The following is an 18,931-nucleotide window of genomic DNA, read 5'->3' as shown; positions in this document are numbered from 1 at the left end:
GTGCTTTGACAAAAATGCAAATGTCAACATGGTGGTGGAAAATATTCAACGTAATGGAATATGCATGGAGACAATAAAGAGCAGAACAAAAAACAAAAAATGGGAATAGTTGACTGGTTGGTTGTAATAAGTTGCCATCCCCCACAGTTTAGTATAAACATTATGCAGTAAACTGCTGACTCAGAGACTGTCAGCCGGTAAGATAGCAATCGTGGTAGCCACAACAGTTAATGGTTATGTTTCTTTGAAATGCTACATATCCAAAATTAAAACAAACTTCTCCATTGTGAAAAAAAAGTAGCTCAAGTGTCAATACTGTTTTCTAAAATCACATGATGGTGGAACAGTTCCATTCCATATGTTGTGTAAAAGAGGCTCATTAGGAAAGCACTGTGACGGTAGCTCATCACCCCAAGGAGGACAATCTCCGCCAAAAGCGACATATTTCCTTTTCAGTTTGAAATAAATTGCTAAAGTGGTAAGAGACCCATCTTAGGGCTAGTTTGATCTCAACGGGATGGATAAAGGATAGCATGAGTGTTTTGGTTCTATGAACTCACAGTCCATGGCCATTCCAACAGAGATGCACTTCTTAAAACGACAAAGCTGGCACTGGTTACGGGTGATTTTGTCAATGATGCAGCAGCTATCGTATTTACACGAGTACGCCGGGTGGAGGTTCTTTTGTATGGTTCGACGGAAGAAACCCTGGAAGCGTAAAAAACAAACAAACAAAGAGGCACTGATAACAGATCGGGACAAGATGAGATAAACAGGAAACTGGAGGAAGGAAAATTAATAACATTATGTAACAGTTTTATTGAAATATAGAGAGGGCTGTCTAAAAATGGGGGGGGGGGGGGGGGGTGCTATTCAGTAGCATGTGCACCAAAATGTGAATCACACATGAGTCACAATGCGGCATATAAAATAAATAAATGGTTGTGTCTAATCTTCCTGTCACACAAACAAAGCAACAGCTGAAGGGCGAAAATTCCTTGTTGGCAAAGAGGAAAAAGCAGTTTTGTAAGGGCCATTTATACCAAAATAGGTTTAACTGATTATAATGATATAATAGCAATAAAATTGTCAGTTTGTGAGTCACTTGGAAAAAGTGGACACAATCACAATTTTCAACACCACAGCAGGATTTCATGAGAAGCTGATTTCTTCTGCGAGTCTGTTCTATCACGATTTGTTCATAGCAAATCAATATTAAACACATTCTAGGGCTTTCTGGCTACACCATTATATTTTCAAATTCAATTTGTTAAAGGAACACAAGACTTGTGAAAAACTAACCAGCTATTCTGTGAAATGGATAATTTCAACTCCTCCCTGAAAAAAATTGCCATTTGAACTCATGAGGAATAATCGCGTCCCACGGCGGACATCAAAGGTGGAATTTCGCCTTACAACAAAGAAGACCTTCTTCAAAAGCAGTACAGTCACGGAGGACACCAAAAGACGGATAAAACTGGCAGATTCGGCCGCCGGCGAGTCGAGTGGACGTTAAACTTCCGGGTGACTTTTCACTCTTCTACATGTCATGTGCTAAGCCTGCTTTAGTCGAAATTAGGAGTGGCCACCCACCACCCACATGGAATGACATGAAACCGGACGTGTTAAGGACTTTACTCTGAACAGAATAGGCGCAGTATTTGGGATCGAAGACGTCTTTTTCTTGCACATTATGTCAGCAAATTCCCATTGAAAACGTGACCAGGTAGATGGCATCCCACACCGTATGTTCGAATTCGGACACTTAATCGGTTTAAACTAAAATTCAGGGAATAAGATGCCAAAGATATTTGTACTTTTATTCTTTGTACACAATGCCTAATCCAATACTGGAAAATGATTAATAAGGCTTGTGTTGCTTTAACAACACTAACCCTTGTGACCGCTGTCTGTAGTGTCTTCTCTTATCTACTTCACCCTCTAGTCTCAACAAAAGACTTTTACTGTACCTTGCACCCCTCACATGTGATGCAGCGGTAGTGGTAACCGGTCGCCTTGTCGCCGCACACCACACACGGCTCATCCTTCTCCAGGTAGCTGGGGATATACCCTGGAACAGAGATGCTAAGAGCTATAGGAAAGGAGGAGGAAGTTAAGGAGAAGGATGGGATGGAATTAAGAAAGAGGTGAATATACCGAATCAAGGTGGGATGAACAGACAATAATGACGATCAGGCACGATAAAATTGAAGAGGTTTGAGGGATGAGGCGTGATCACAAATGGGGACGACAATGAGAAGGACAAGGGGAGAAGGGGCTTTGTATTAAAACCTCAACGACTCTATTGTATGGAACCTGAGGGTCTGTGAACTGGGATGAAAACTGTTTATGTCCGTCACAACAGGCTTCAAGACAAGATTTTCACAGGCCGGGTAACAATTATCTCACATAAACATGTTTGCGCTCACTCATAGCAAGAAATCATATTTTTACAAGAACCTCAAAGCTGTCATGTTAGTGCACAACGGGAATCATATCAAGGGACTTCATCATTGTCCATCTTTGGTGCTTTTTGTAAACTTTACAATGTGTGTGTGCGTGTGTTTTTAAATACTTCAATACTACGGTCTTATGACTTCCAGAAAACCTTCTTTTCCCTTTAAACAAAGCCAGACGGCATTTAATCTCTTTTACTCATAATTTATCCTTAAATCATGACTTGTCTGTTGTCACACAAGTGAACAGAACATGTTGTTTGGCATATCGTTGCTGAAGGCAGAATGGAAGATCACCGAGGCTCAGTAGTTGCAGTGTATAAACGGGGAATACAATCGCTCTGATTGTTGGGATTTAAATCCTTCGACAACAACCACTCAACACAAAACAACATGTACTCTGATAGTGTTCATCATAACTACTTTCAGTGAAAATACATTTGTAAAACTGTTTTCAGTGAAATTACTAAATTATGCTCATCAATTGTTCATGAGAACCACAATCCTACACTGTTGTTTTATATAGTGGTGTTCCGCAACAAAATAATGCATTTGAATTTGAAAAAATATCCAATACCACAATTTGATAAGTTTCACATTTTTTCCACAAATGTATAGTGCTTGCTTTCTTTGATGATGTAATGTTAATGGTTGAACAAATACAGAATTTTTAGGGTTAGCTGAAAAGTGATTTTGGCGGTATGCGAAATCTTCAAGATGCCAGAAATATATTCTTTGGGCAACAATCTATAACTCAACAGTTTTCACATCCAAGTTATACTGATGTGCACAACAGTTGTAAAAGGCCTGATCAAGTTGGGGGGAAAAAACTGTGCTGAAAACATTCAATTTTCCCCATTGATTTGCCATTTGGATTATGGGCATAATGTTGTTCCACCCCCCGACAAAACAAAACAAAACAAAAAAACAAAACAATTGAAGATTTGCTGCTTTACTGCTAGCCAGCCAGCTGATAGGCCAATAATAATAATAGTTGTCCATCTAACATGCTTAATCTAAAATTATTCTCTGCACCAATATTGTCCATGTTAACATTTTACATATCAATTAATTACATCATGATACACTTATGAACATTACAAGAAAGTTTTGATATGGATTAGGGAGCTTAAACATTCAATTGTATTTTTTTAAAGTCATTGTGAAAGGTCCAACACCACAGGAACCTCAGGAACCTGTTAACCTTGAATTTAATTTGGCAACCTGTTTATAATGCACCTTAGCCTCAGGCGTGTTACAAGTGCATTGAAACCTCCAAGGTCACACAAACCAAACAAGAACATGTACTCATAGAATTTGTTTGTATAATAGTTGGCAAATATAACGAAATAAGTCAATTTCATCCTCATCCTCCTGAATTCCACCCACGCACCTTCCTATGAGGAAGCAATGCCTGGGACTCTGAGGTGGGCCTTTTTAACTCTAGGTTGAGTTCACCAAGGGTCATCACCTGGGGGGCGTGGTGGGGCTGGAGGAGAGTTCTGGATGTTGTGGGACTGTCCTAGTTGACACACCTCTGCAACACCACATAGACATAGGGGACAGTGCCTCTGAATTGGTGACCTTAGTTTTATGTTTCTGCTTTTTGCAGAAAATGTGGGTTTGTTGGCTTCATCAAGCAATCTCCAGCTTTTTTTGGAATGTTTTGCAGCCAAGTGTGAAGCGGTTGAAATAAGAACCAATCTCGTCTTCAGTCAGAGATGGTGTTCCCTCAGCAGACGTGGATGTGATCCTGCCCAAGTATAGAAATTTAAGTATTTTGGAGTCTCCCTCTTGAGTGAGGAAGGAATGTTGTGGGAGATTGACACGAAAAATGTAGTCAGTGATAAGGACTCTACATCAGTCTGTTATGGCGAAGAAGGAGGTGAGCCCATCAACATTCCCAATCTCACCGATGGTCACGCGTTGTGGGTTGTGACCGAACAAGTTCAACGATTCAGGTGCCTGAAACCAGTTTCCTCTGCACTGTCTGGCTTCTCCTTTAGAGGTAGAGTGAACCGCTCAGTCATCTGGGAGGGGCTTGGAGATGAGCCAGATAAAGTGGCTTTGACAACTGGCTCGAATGTCTCCTTGCTGGAGAGACTATGCCTTATGGCTGGTCTAAGAATGTCTTGGGATCCGCCAGAGGACCTGGTTGAAGTGGCTAGAAAGAGTGAAGTCTGGCTTGTGATCTGACCCCGGATGAGTGGAAGGAAATGGATGGATAGATGGATGGATGAATGGAAAGTGAGTCTGATATTTTCAGATTGCGAATCCTGTTTCTTCAAAATGTTACTTCTGTATTTGAATCATGTCCCTTGAGAGACTGATTACCAGGTATAAAAAGGGACTCTTAAACCTTGGCTACCTTTGTAAGCTTAATCATGTTCTACAAAGCCTGTAAAAGAAAGCAGCAAGGAGTCTAATACAACAGTGAGAACAAAGCCATTCACAGTCCATGGGAGAGTTGGCTCGAGTGTGATGAGGTGCACTGAACATCATACACCAAAGACAGACTCTTCTCACACATCAAAATCTTGAGAATATTATGTGATGATTCTATTGAATGCACCCTTTTCTATTTTGCTTTGGTGATTACAAAATATGGATGGGCTACGTTTGAGGTGAATCGTCCTTACCAGACATACTCTTCATCGAAGACTGGCTGTTCTTCCTTTTTCTCTTTGGCACATCGAGCCACCTTGTGGGGGCGAGACAAGGAGGTTACATTAGGTTGGTAAAGGTTGCATTATTTGCTTGCAGTAAGATTTGACCAACAATTATGTTATTCAAATAATTCTCTCTACACCGATTCAACTATCATATCTAACATCATCTTTGCGATGAACAAAGCAGAGCTGTTGCTCACCGAGTAGCTTCACTCACTTCCCCACATATTTCTAGTAGTTTGTTAATTTAATGGACATGTTGACTTCTATTGCATTTTAAATTATATTGATATAAGGCAAACCCAAAAGGAGTTTCAAAATGTGTTTGTTTTTTCAGACTTTACAGATACACACACAAACACATGCTGATAATGTATTTACTTTTCTTTATGCTGCCTTTTTATGGTTTATTATTTTCTGGCCTTTTCTCACACTAACAAGAATTTATGTGTTGCCTGTCACTGACACATTTGGATGACCCCCTTTTTCATGAGCACCTTATTGCTTCATCTTTTTGGCCCATCCTTCATGTATGTATGGCTATATTAACATGCATCAAATTTTCCTTCATCTCCTTCTCTCTCCTGTGCTGGGTTCAGTTTTCTCTCAATTCATATTTCCTTCTGTTATGCTCAAGAAGTTGTTTTCCCTTTCTCTCTACTAGAACACCCCCATGAACCACAAAATGCAGTCACACCCATCAACCAGAAAAAAAAAGAGAGAAAAAACAAAATGAGCAGTGACATTTCTTTGTCAGTTGACGCTGCATTTCACGGTTGAACAGTTATATTCATTTTATTGCTGTGCATATGCCCATGCAGTTATACACTGTGGGAAACATTCACTGGTCACTATAATCTCTGAGAGGTGAGCTGTGGAACTGAAAGAACTGAAACACATTTCTTGTCATTTCTGCACTAGTTGGGAAAAACAAAACAAAACATGATTTCACAATAATGGGTACCATTTGACTGGAAGTTGAAACAGTACATGCACTACCACTGTTGTCAGTTACATTATTTTGCTGTACCCATAACATTTGGATCAACAACAAAAGACTGATGAGCGATCAGCAACATCCACTCAGTTTGCAGAAAAACTAAAATGGTCTGTTTTGGACGGTGCATATCTTGGCTTATGCACTGCCAGTCAAGTGGATATGAAGTTGGTCTGACCGAAAGCAGGCAAAGTTGCTTTTAAGTGTCATTTATGTAGCTCAAGCTTTTATGCAATAACTTCCTATTACACATATAGATCTTTTTTGAGTTAGTCAGCCTGACGTTTTATTCATTTAACCTTTTTCTTGCATCTAAATTAGTGCCAAAAATCAAGATCACAATGTCTTATCTTTTTATCAGTGTGTTAATGAACTGTAAACCTCTACAGTGGCTAGCTGACGCTGTTAAAAGACAGCATTGTGGCATACTGAAAAGGATTACAAAACAAAGCATTCAAATGGTGCTACTAATACAGTACACTGCAACATGGTGAACTGGGAACACAACAAATGCTGCAAGAGCAAAGCAAACAAACAATGAGTGAGCCTTGAGGTTTTAACTTGTCCAACATCCACCACCACAACAAGAAAAAATAGCTCACTGATATTCGGCTTAAAACCTTGTATGGGCTACACATAATCGACCTAATATGTTGAATGTGTTACTTGAGAAATTGTGTTTAACAAGTCCACAAATTGTATTAGGAATCTATTTAATTTCATTAAACTTAAATAAATAAATACATTTGAAAGCTACAACCAAGAAGGCTTGACTGCTATTTATCTGAAAAGAGATGATCAATACAACAAACAGAAAGATACGGCAACAGCATACACCCACACACAAAGTAGGTTAACACCAACCTGTTGATGCAGTATGGCTGTAAAATATGCATGTTGTTCCTGGTTTTATTTTTGTGCACTTTCAGCCTCCCAGCAGTCTAATTTACTGAGTACAGCAGCTCTGCAGTCAAGTTGTCAGTGCAGGAAGTCCAGCTCCTCAAAGCGGTTGGCAAACAGCATTGATCCACCTCTACATGGAGGTCTGCACTCCAACAACCTCCCTGTGACCTCAATACTGACATTGACCGTGCAAAAGTTCATCAGATTGTCAAATAAGTCAAAGCTTCTCCTATGAGTTTTGATAGCACGAGTGTTTGTCTGTCTGCTTCAGACTGGCTGCTGGCAGGAATGACTACGATGTTTATTTCCCTCGCTCCCCCTCCCCTTTTCACTCTCTCTCTCTCTTCCTCCTTTCGGGCTGCTCTGGCCCATCCCTCAGTGTTTGTGTGCGTGCATGTGTGTCAGCATGTGGCATTCTCGGCCATCACAATACAATTCATTTCACTCTGATCTGTTTCGAAGGAATGCTCCAGCTTCCTGTCTGCCAGTCTTTATTTAAACATAAAGTATTTTTCTCCTCCCAAGTGTCCTCTTTGTCCTTCTGATTTACTAATCTTTGTCCCCATCTCATGTTACCATCATTGCTGCTGTTAGGTTAATTGGATTGAACTCATTCCATGTCCTTTGTATTTCCAGCATTTTACTTATACGCTCTCTTTATCCCCCCCCCCCAAAAAAAAAAAGTCTTTCTACATCCAACTTCGCTTGAGCCGAAATACTAACTCGATTATATAACGGCAGCTGAGGCGGCCTCTCCAGTGGGTTTGATGTGTGGGCACAACATTTAAACTCAATTTGAGCCTTTTTGTCTCAAATATGTAGTCCTTTCCAACACAAACTGTAAAGTACCACTTTAACCTAAATGGATGACCGGATCAGCTCGACTACTTCGAAGACAAGCATCCGAACCCTAACTAAAATGCTACAATAAGAGAGTCAGTCAGAAACTTGCGTCATCGAGTTGGCATTTCACAAGGTCAATAATAAGCGACTTTAATATGCTGGTCAGAACTTCTACAAAAGCCTACTTTCCCAACTAGTTCCTTTTAAAAGTGACAGACTGAGACTTGCCCTCGGAAACCTCTGCAGCTAAACACATACCTCTTACCTAAATTTTAATACCGGTAATCATTTTACACTGAGAAGCAATTACCGGTATAACAAATTCAAGGGCAAACATGAATGTATGAAAATCAACAAGAAAGCCAGTATTGATGAATGAGTTTTGTTGAAATGAACTAGTAGACGTGCACAAAAATATTTTTCTATGTGTACCAGGGCCTGTGGGCAGCATATAGGATTATCACAGTATTCTTTATTTGTATTATTAATTATTATCATACAATACAATTAATGTTATTTGGACACTCATTTGGGCACTTTAAGGAACTATTGTAGACTTTTAATTTGTTCTTACAAAATGTCTTGGTAAAATCAAACAAATAATAAATAACAATAAAAACAGAATCCCGAGCTCCTCTTCTATTCCACAGACGACACCACCCTTTTGGACCGTTTTAACAACACCTCCAGGTAAATTCCAGTCTCAGCTAGTTTGAATCCACATGCTACGCTTAGAGACAAGGACACACTGAAAATGTTCTGTTTCGACAGGAAGATGAAATCAGTGTCAGAAACCCACAAGGACATGTTGTTGCTCCATTTCTTCAGTTAGTATGACTTGATCGTGACCACATGACACTTACACAATCACATGTGAAAGGAGACATTATGTAATTAGTCCAGAAATTGCATGTGTCTGTGACACGTCTCTGTCAAATTACCAGAGAGCGGGGGTATCAAACATACGGCCCGCGGGCCAGAAATGGCCTGTTAGGGCATCCAATCTGGCCCGTGAGGACAAAACACAAGCTTAAATTTTTCACTAAAATTAATTGCTGCTGATTTCGTCCACTGGAGGGTGCAATGACGACCACTTAAATGACGTTCTGAAACTTGGCTCTTACCCTGGATTTCACTTTTAGGACATTTCAGATTACACTTTAATCAGATAATAATAAATGGGAATATTTTCTGAATATATGTATAATTATTTGCACCAAAAAAAAAAAAAAAAAGAAATAGTTTTGACCTGTCGTTATTTGCTGCATTCCCACAATGACAATGCGATTAAAGGGGAAGTCAAACCAAAAATAAGTTCCAGAGATGGCTCAAAACGGGTGGATTTTGCTGCTTTATCCATCCATCCATCCACCCATCCATCTTCTTCCACTTATCCGAGGTCGGGTCGCGGGGGCAGCAGCTTTAGGAGGAAAAACCCAGACTTCCCTCTCCCCAGCCACTTCAACCAGCTCCTCCGGCGGGATCCCAAGTTGTTCCCAAGCCAGCCGAGAGACATAGTCTCTCCAGTGTGTCCTGGGTCGTCCCCGAGGCCTTCCGCTGGTGGGACATGCCCGGAACACCTCCCCAGGGAGGCGCCCAGGGGCATCCGAACCAGATGCCCGAGCCACCTCAGCTGGCTTCTCTCAACGCGGAGGAGCAGCGGCTCGACTCTGAGTCCCTCCCGGATGACTGAGCTTCTCACCCTATCTCTAAGGGAGAGCCCGGACACCCTGCGGAGGAAACTCATTTTGGCCGCTTGTATCCGGGATCTTGTTCGTTCAGTCACGACCCACAGCTCGTGGGTTGGAACTTAGATCGACCGGTAAATCAAGAGCTTTGCCTTTTGGCTTCGCTCTTTCTTCACCACAACGGACCGATACAGAGTCTGCATCACTGCAGACGCTGCACCGCCTGTTGATCTCCTGCTCCATCCTACCCTCACTCGTGAACAAGACCCCAAGATACTTGAACTCCTGTTCAAGTATCTTGGGGTCTTGTTCACGAGTGAGGGTAGTGGAGGACACTTGAGGCAGGATCTCATCCCTAACCCGAAGATGAGACGGCACTCCACCCTTTTCTTACTGAGGACCATGGCCTCGGATATGGAGGTACTGATCTTCATCCCAACTTCACACTCGGCTGCGAACCGCTCCAGTGAGAGTTGGAGATCCCGGCTTGATGAAGCCAAATGCACCACATCATCTGCAAAAAGCAGAGATGCAATGCTGAGGCCACCAAACCAGACCCCCTCAACGCCTCGGCTGCGCCTAGAAACTCTGTCCATAAAAGTTATGAACAGAATCGGTGACAAAGGGTAACCTTGGCGGAGTCCAACCCTAACCGGAAAAAAATCCGACAATGCGGACCAAACTCTGGCAACGGTCGTACAGGGATCGAATAGCTCGTATCAGGGGGCTCGGTACCTTGTACTCCCGAAGCACCCCCCACAGGACTCCCCGAGGGACACTGTTGAACGCCTTCTCCAAATCCACAAAACAAATGTGGACTGGTTGAGCGAACTCCCACGCACCCTCGAGGATCCTGCTGAGGGTGTAGAGCTGGTCCACTGTTCCACGGCCAGGACGAAAACCACGCTGCTCCTCCTGAATCCGAGATTCTACTTCCCGACGGACCCTCCTCTCCAGCACCCCTGAATAGACCTTACCAGACAGGGCTTAGGAGTGTGATCCCTCTGTAGTTGGAACACACCCTCCGGTCCCCCTTCTTAAAAAGGGGGACCACCACCCTGGTCTGCCAATCCAGAGGCACTGTCCCCGATGTCCACGCGATGTTGTAGAGGCGTGTCAACCACGACAGCCCCCTTCGGTGAGGCTGCTTTATCCATATTCAAAAAAACACAATATTAGCCAGAATACCGTGTTTAGATTCCTGGGGCTGCATAGAACATGTTTGTTATTTTGGGTTAATTCCCCTTTAAAAATACAAATAGTATGCACAGCCTTTGTGTCAAAGCTCAAAGTTGAAATCAGGTACATCATGCTTCCACTGATCATCCTTGAGCGGTTTCTACAGCTTGATGAAGTCCACCTGTGGTAAATTCAGTTGATTGGACATGATTTGGATTTTGGAAATGGACACACCTGTCTATATAAGGTTCCACAGGTGACTGTGCATGTCAGAGCACAAACCATGCATGAAGTCAAAGTTCTTGTTTGTAGACCTCTGAGACAGGATTGTCTCAAGGCACAAATCTGCGGAAGGGTGCAGAAAACAAAAATCTGCTACTTTGAAGATTCCAATGAGCACACAGTGGCCTCTACAAACATACACACAACTCAACAATTTGGTCATCTATGAGTAAATTCTGGCAACAGCTCAGGCTTCTTGATGCTTTCTAATAGGCTTCCACGACTGTCTTCCATTTCACAGTCACTTTTTCTTTTACTGTTGTTAAATTAACTGCAAACAATTATGTGTGGATCTGCATTCTTACACTCTTATTATCGTATTCCATTGCATTTCTCTTTCAATCCATGGTCGACTGAAGTCAGCATACCTGCTACTTTTGACAAGTACATAATCTATAGTATCCAGTGCATGACACCACACAACCCACTGCTCTTTCCCATAAATTTTAGTGTGCCATTCAAACCTGTGTGACTCAACCATCACCTCCCAAACACCACTTGTTCCCTTCTACTCAACTTCAACATGACACTTTTCCCACCAACACTTGTTTGGTTTCCATGACAGGGCCTTACATTATGATCTGCCACCCATTCTTGTCATTTAAGTAAAATTTCAGACCATTTTTATTCTGGCTTTACTCATTCGCCATTACAATATATATTGCTCTATGACGTACATTCAATGAAATGTCTAGTCAACAGTAATAAATCTTCCCTAACTGAATTTCCAGAGTCAAAGCTGAGTAAGGCAGCCAGTGAGTCAGTCAATAGACATTAGACAACAAGCAAGGACCGAAAGAAAACAGGGAACTAAATACACATAACGAGACGAGAGGAAGACAAGACATACCGATTGGCTTCTGACAGAAGGGTCCAGGATGACAAGCACACGTGGGCATGATAAAACTTGATGAGACAGACAACGGGAGACACGAGGAAAGCATGACAACAAAAATACAACCAAATCCAAACCAAACATCACCCAGTTTTAATTTGAAAAATCCAATGAAAATTTGATTATATTTGAATGGAACCCAGGCTAATCGTGCAGATTAGCTAAAACTCTGTGGGACTGTTCATGTGACTTCCATGCTTCAGTTAAGTAACACTCAAGCATTTAATTTAATTGATGAGGAACACTGCCTCCAAGCACCAAGCAAGTGTTGTATAATGTGTTGTCACATGAAGGGAGGACTGGCTTGGATGCAGAGTGGTTATGTGTGTGTTTCTGTTGAAAGGTGGGACAGTCATGTGGTTGGATGTTCAAAGTGGCATGTAACAAAGACATAGGCTACGTTCACACTGCAGCAGGGCGTGATGCCGAATTCTGATTTATTTTGTTAAATCCGATGTTTTTCCGTACTCGTTCACATTACAAAAACAAATGCGACTTCTAAGCGCCCGTGATGCGACTCGCATGCGCAAAGAGCACACATCGAGTGACGTACACCCGAAACAACGACGTCACGTTGCAGCGTTTACGGAAGTACATATGGTCCCGACTCGCGACGTTTTACCTCCAGTCAAGTAACTTTAATCCGTGTCATATGCAAATTTAGCTGTGCTACTGATTGGTAGACTGGTAGACTCGTTTCGCGGACGTGTTAGGAGTAGGGCTGCCAACCGTCCTTTGAAATATGGAATTGTTCCGTAGTTAGAATTTATAAGTACGCATCCTGTATTGTGATGTGAAGGGACGCACTTTGTCCGTTAATTAATAGAGAGAGTAAAAAATAATCCATAAAATATCAATGGAATTAATAATAACAGTGCCCTTTATGTAACAACTTACGATAAAGTTCCAAGGATCTCCCCTGCTCTCTGTGACCAATGAGTTGACAGCACATTCATTCACGTGTATGACGATACAGATTCCGCTCATCTTATTGGTCGACGTAATATTGCTTGCGGAAGTAGTAGTAGTAGTATACATATACATACATACATACATACATACATACATATATATAAATATATATATATATATATATATATATATATAAAACTGCAAACAATCACCTGCACAAACTGAAGATTTGACGTTGATAATGGTTGGTCATTGAAGTGACTTGAAATTGACAAAAGTAATGATAAAAAAAAAAGAAAAAAGAATAATAACGTTAGGAAAATCAGACATTTCCTTCCATAGATGATGAATATGATTCACAATTTCTCTCCATTTGTCTATATGTGTTTTGGTTCATTATACTGTTGGTCGATCCATGACCTGCTGCTAAATATTGAACCTCTCTCATGTTTAAACAGTTACAACCTATTAAATTTCAGCCATTTTCACACCCTCCTTTACCGTCCCATGTGAATAAACACCAACATAAAAACCCTAATCAAAAAAAATGCTGGCATTAAATGTCTGGATTCTTAAGACATAAAACTACGTCCCTGGGAATAAATGATTTTTAAAGATGGAAAAATGCCCAATTGTCTTTGAAATAGCCTGGGATTTGTGAAATGTGCTGTTTAGTTGTCAAAAGACTTGGTCTCAGATGTAGGTCAATGGTTAATAGGATAAAGAACCAAAAAACAACAGCTAATACATGCAAACATGGCTAATAAGAGATCAAAACATCAAACTATACTTAACACCCTCCATCCCCAATTTTGTGAGCGATAGCCCTGCTGCAAATGGCAAAAAACGGAGTAATTGCCCAATTTAATAGTTTGAGCCGCAAATATAAAACACAGTCATATACGTTATCCTAAAAAAAAACGTTTTTTCATTCAATGATTTTTTTTTTTTTTTACAACTATTTAAAGAATACAAATGACAATAATATAAAGAGATTTCCATTTTACATTTATAAACAGAAAATATAATGCTTAAGTGGGATTTTAAAATTTGCATAAACAATAAACAAGTGTTATCTAATAAAAATGTTTAAAATTGACATTGTATGTGCTATTTTTCAAATTCAAATTATGGTAAATAATACCACACGTCGACCATCCATGTTCTGATCCACTTTCCTCACAAGGGTCGTGGGGGTGCTGGAGCCACGTGGACTATCTAGTTGGAAAATTGCATGTGAACGTCTCATGTCGCATTTTCCACTGGACAAGACCTGAGTTTTGATTTTGACTTTTGAGGTTTGCACAATAAAAGTTCTCAAATTACATTACATTTGTTCTAGACAAGGAAATATAGTTTGTGAATTTAATAGGGCTGGGTATCAATTGTAATTTCCTCAATCGATTACGGTGGTGACTGGTTAGCACGTTCGCCTCCCAGTGCAGAGGACGTGTGATTGAGTCCAGGCTTCGCCCTTCCTGCATGAAGTTTGCATATTTGCACGAATGGATTGTCAATACTGCTTGTCGGTAGCACATTGACCAACAGTCCATTCATGTGTAAGTCCGTGTGTGCTGTCAGGAATGACGTCATGTAGCCGACAAATTCGGCCTTCGGATGACCAGCCTTGTGAATTTGGACACAGTCAGGTGTATGTTTTGGGGAATTCTAATCACATAATAAAGAATGTATATCAAATATATAAAGATTGCATACATTTCCTGACAAATTACATGTACTTTACATACAGAAAACCTATATATTATGGTATATATTCATATAGAAAAAGTATGTCTTTAAAACACATAACATAAAAACTATGAAGCTTATGTGAATCACGTATAGAAAACATATTTTGCCATACACTTTTCTTCCATATCACAAACATAATTCCCCAGAAATATCTGTGTATGAAAAGAATGTGAAAGTGACCACTTTCAGGAGTAAATCATATATGAGACTTAGAAGCACAGCGCACTGATTTCTTATAAGTTTAATATCTATCTTTTCCGTATGGATTCATTTATCATCGGAAGAAAATGGAGGCATTCTGTTCTTATCTCAAGTTTTGAATCAGCATCTGTGTGTGTGTGCTTTTGTGAGCATCTAGAATGCTCTGAGACTGAACACTCACAGAGGGGGAGGGTACAGGGCATGAGGCAACACTCACAAGAACACGTGCATTCTCAATGACACAGTGAGAAACATGCACATGCGCACAATCAAAGCAACAATCCCTGCTGATGTCACACGTTGAGGCATCCTGAGCTGTCCTCTGCTTTCTGCCCTCACCACCTCTTAATCTCTCTAATCCACATGCCGACATGCAAACATGATGCATGCATATGTATACATACATACATAAATACTGCAGATATGCCTATAGTCATCAATACATCAACTCAATTAATCAATTGCATTTGCATATCTGTATACTAGCGCTGGACGATATGGGAAAAAATCTATCACGATATAGGCTATTTTTATGTCATGATAACGATATATCAGAATATTTCAGTTATTCTATAAAATATGTATACAACACACAACGGCTGCTTACCTTTTCTCATTTCATTCTGAAGTGGCATTAAACTGATCTGTATCAAATAAGAAACACATCAAGTAGTGCTGCTATAAATATATATATTTTTTTAAAGGTAAACAGAAGAGGCACAGTAGCAAACAAACATCCATCCATCCATTTCTTAACCGCTTGCTCCTCATAAGGGTCGCAGGGGTGCTGGAGCCTATCCCAGCTGGCTCTGGGCAGTAGCCGGGGGACACCCTGAACTGGTTGCCAGCCAATCGCAGAGCTCACAGAGACAAACAACCATCCAAACTCACAAGCACACCTAGGGACAATTCGGAGCGCCCAATCAACCTGCCATGCATGTCTTTCGAATGTGGGAGGAGACCGGAGTACCCGGAGAAGACCTACGCGGGCACGGGGAGAACATGGAAACTCCACTCAGGAAGGCTGGAGCCCGGACTCAATCTTGCGTCCTTAGTACTGGGAGACGGACATGCTAACCACTCACCAACCGTGCCACCCCAGTAGCCAACATATTTTTCACAAATGCATATATCAATCTAAATAAGTGGCATAAAAAAAAAAGTTTCACAAAAAAATGATTAAAAAAATTATGAGAAAAAGAATGTAATTTTGAGAACATTTGTTGTGCAGATTTCAAAACTCAAATTCCACACTCGACTGCATTGTGAAAACAAATAGCCTATATCCATCCATTTTCTGAATTGCTTTATCCTCAATATTAATATAAATTTATTTGTTTAATCTTCTCGACCACTCCTCCGGCTAACGTAAGGGACAACAATCATAACACTCCTGTTTAACTAAGTGTGTAGCATTAGTTTTTCTCTCCGTGGACTCATTAAATTGCCTTTTGTTGTTCAACGTTGGTCACACTCTGCTTGAACGCGCTTCCAGCGAGACCTTGGTTTAAAGTGTACCATAATCGATCACCCAAGCACTTAAAGCCGGTTTCACAATAACATTAGCTAGTTAGCATAGCAATTATCAAGCTTTCTCTGTCTTTCCCTCTTGTTAATCATTCCTCGTAATCGCTTCGCGAGAGCAATACTTGTATGAAGTGCTGTATTTATGCCGCCATGGAGGCTGTGATTACTAACTTAGGTGTGAATCGTGTTTATAGTATTAGCAGTATTATCCAGCCAAAGTTTGTTGCAATAAATAGCTGCTGCTATGTAAGTACCCGCTTGTAGGTGACGTAAGCACCCCAGCGAAGCTTTTTGGGCCTGTCTCTTGACGTTTTCGGAAAATCTTAAAAGTCTGTCTTTTGAAGAGGCTAAAAATGAATGCACATTTAGCCTGGCTTAGAACTGCTTATTTCAAGTCTTGTGTAGTTCAAACGGAGTATCCAGCATGCCTTCAGGTGCCTGTTTTGGTAAATAGTTAATAACTACATGTTTGTCGTTGTTCGTGGATTTTTTTCAAAGTAGTTGTATTCGTTATTTGCATTCTGTGCTTGTTGTTGTTGTTGTTGTTGTTTTTTTTTATTTTTTATTTTCATTGACTGTTAGATTCACTTTTGCATCATAAGCTTGTAATGTTAGTTGACTACATTGCATGGTTCACTGCTAAGCATATTTGTTGAGGCTGCCACAGTGACAGCTGTGTGAAACAAGCATTCATAATGATAACTACTGTCCATCTAACAAGTTTTCTCTGTCACTTATATTGTTAGCTATTTGCTGCAAATGATAAATGACGATAGACATGATAGGAATAAAACATGATTAAACTTTTCTATTGTCTTCATGTTATATTGCAATTGTATTTTTTGCTCAAGGTTATCATACCGTCATAATCTGTTACTGGCTCATGCCTACTCAAGCCACGGCCATTAATTTATACACCGTCACTAAAACATTTTCACTGGGGTGTACATGGACAGCTGAGTGGTATAGTTATATTGAGTTGACTGTAAATTTACACCAATATACAAGCTGCACATTGACTACTTTAAATTGAGTTTATTCAGCATTGTCCAATGAAAAGATCAAATGCAAATACCTACAAAAATGTGCATGCTACACTCACTTTTGTGAGATACCTTATTAGAATCCCAACACAAACTACGAACAACTGGGAAACACTCATATGTAGCTGACACACACACACACACACATACACACAGTTTACTGAGACAGCTGCCAAGTTCAAATAAGTTCCTCAGGTAGATGATACTTTTACAATGAGCTACATCAAACTGTACTTGTACACACTTGTAGCCATGGTGGCAAATGACAAATACCACACAAAATTGAAAAATGAGAGAGATGTCTCTTTTTGCTCATGCGTGTTGACATCTTGTGTTCTGCGGGGCAAAAAAACAAAACGACAAAAAACAAAACTAAACAAACAAACAGTTAACTATGAATCCATTGACATCTTCAAGCTTCCCTGATGAGATATAATATGGAGGGTTGCTATTGCAGTGCGACATAGCTAAATTTGTAAAAAATAAAACGTGAAGGTTGCAAGGCAATCCAGTGAAAGAAAGGTATTAGGCACATTTGGATATTAATAATAACTAATTGTTGTACTTTTAGAAAGCAAGAAAGGCAAAATGGAATTCACATCTTATTAGCAGTCCATCTCAAATAATTTTAACCAGAACAACACAACAGCGTTATTTTTTCTTTAGCGAGTGATTCTTCAATCTTTCTAGTACAAACTCAAACACCGAAAGTATGTAAACTAGAGTAGATGCGTTACCTTTACCAAAGTTAGTGCAAGTCCCACAACTTAAAACCAAATTTAATTGTGATTTTTCTTATTTCGGCTTCTCGCGATCATTAAAAACATTATGATCATCAACAAAAAACAAAACAAAAAACAAACAAACAAACAAAAAAAGTATGAAGTGGACATCAATCTTAAACATTTCAATAATTTGTGTGACCTAACTAGTCTAAACATGACATTCTGATCAATATTGCATTTGTGGAACAAGAGTTATGAAGTAAAATCCAGCCATTTTTTTTTTTAATCCATCTCAGGGGGCGGCCATTTTGCCGCTTGCTGGCGACTGAAGATGACATCACAGTTACTCAGGGCTCAGGCCACGACCAATCACAGCTCACCTGTTTTCTGAAGCTGAGCTGCGTTTGTTGTTACCTTACCCCGGGTTTACACCGGTTGCGTGTGCGGTGCGGCGCGTCTTGACTGCGTGCTCCGGACGCGTCAATTTTTTGAGAAATCCACACCGGCTCCGCTCAGCTGCGGTCCGGCAACTCCGTCGCCGACCACTTCCCGCCGTGTCTCGCGTGACCGCGCGCGATCATGTGGCATTAAAAACAACGACAACCACACAGAAAGTCTGTGCTCAACAGAGAAGCAGAAAGAGAGGTGGACTTTTATTATTTTGTGGCTTTCTACCTTCAATATAAACCTCTCCTCGTCCATGTTCACTGGTGTCTAAACCGTGAATGAGCACCTCGCACGTTAACTCCAGGCCCGTCTACGCCCACATCACGTTTTGCTAGCATGCTTGCGAAATAGAAGCTGGCGAGTGTTTTATCTTGAAAGGTAACAGGAAAGTTATTTTGAAACTGCATCGGTC

General features: G+C 40.6%; 1 protein-coding gene across 7 annotated transcripts in view; it reads right to left on the bottom strand.

The window, feature by feature from the left end:
* The window catches only part of LOC144027527 (thyroid hormone receptor alpha), an 81,144-nt gene that overhangs the window by 15,219 nt on the left and 46,994 nt on the right, over positions 1–18,931 (bottom strand). For 4 of the 7 annotated variants that reach the window (XR_013285481.1, XR_013285482.1, XM_077535131.1 and 1 more), the window contains 3 exons: positions 5,096–5,157; positions 1,971–2,092; positions 561–708 (listed from right to left, as the gene is read on the bottom strand). Coding sequence is in view for 5 of the 7 variants with exons in the window: in XM_077535131.1 (XP_077391257.1) it covers positions 561–708; positions 1,971–2,092; positions 5,096–5,157 (332 nt within the window). In the remaining 2 variants the exon portion in view is untranslated. Of the gene's footprint in view, positions 1–560; positions 709–1,970; positions 2,093–5,095; positions 5,158–6,986; positions 7,319–18,931 lie in introns of those variants that run through there. The other 3 variants (XM_077535167.1, XM_077535174.1, XM_077535158.1) reach the window with 3 other exon arrangements.

The sequence above is a fragment of the Festucalex cinctus genome, chromosome 1 (genome assembly GCF_051991245.1).
Source record: "Festucalex cinctus isolate MCC-2025b chromosome 1, RoL_Fcin_1.0, whole genome shotgun sequence".
NCBI classification, from domain to species: domain Eukaryota; kingdom Metazoa; phylum Chordata; class Actinopteri; order Syngnathiformes; family Syngnathidae; genus Festucalex; species Festucalex cinctus.
The sequence above is the reverse complement of the archived record's forward strand: the minus strand, read 5'-3'. Positions and strand labels throughout refer to the sequence as shown.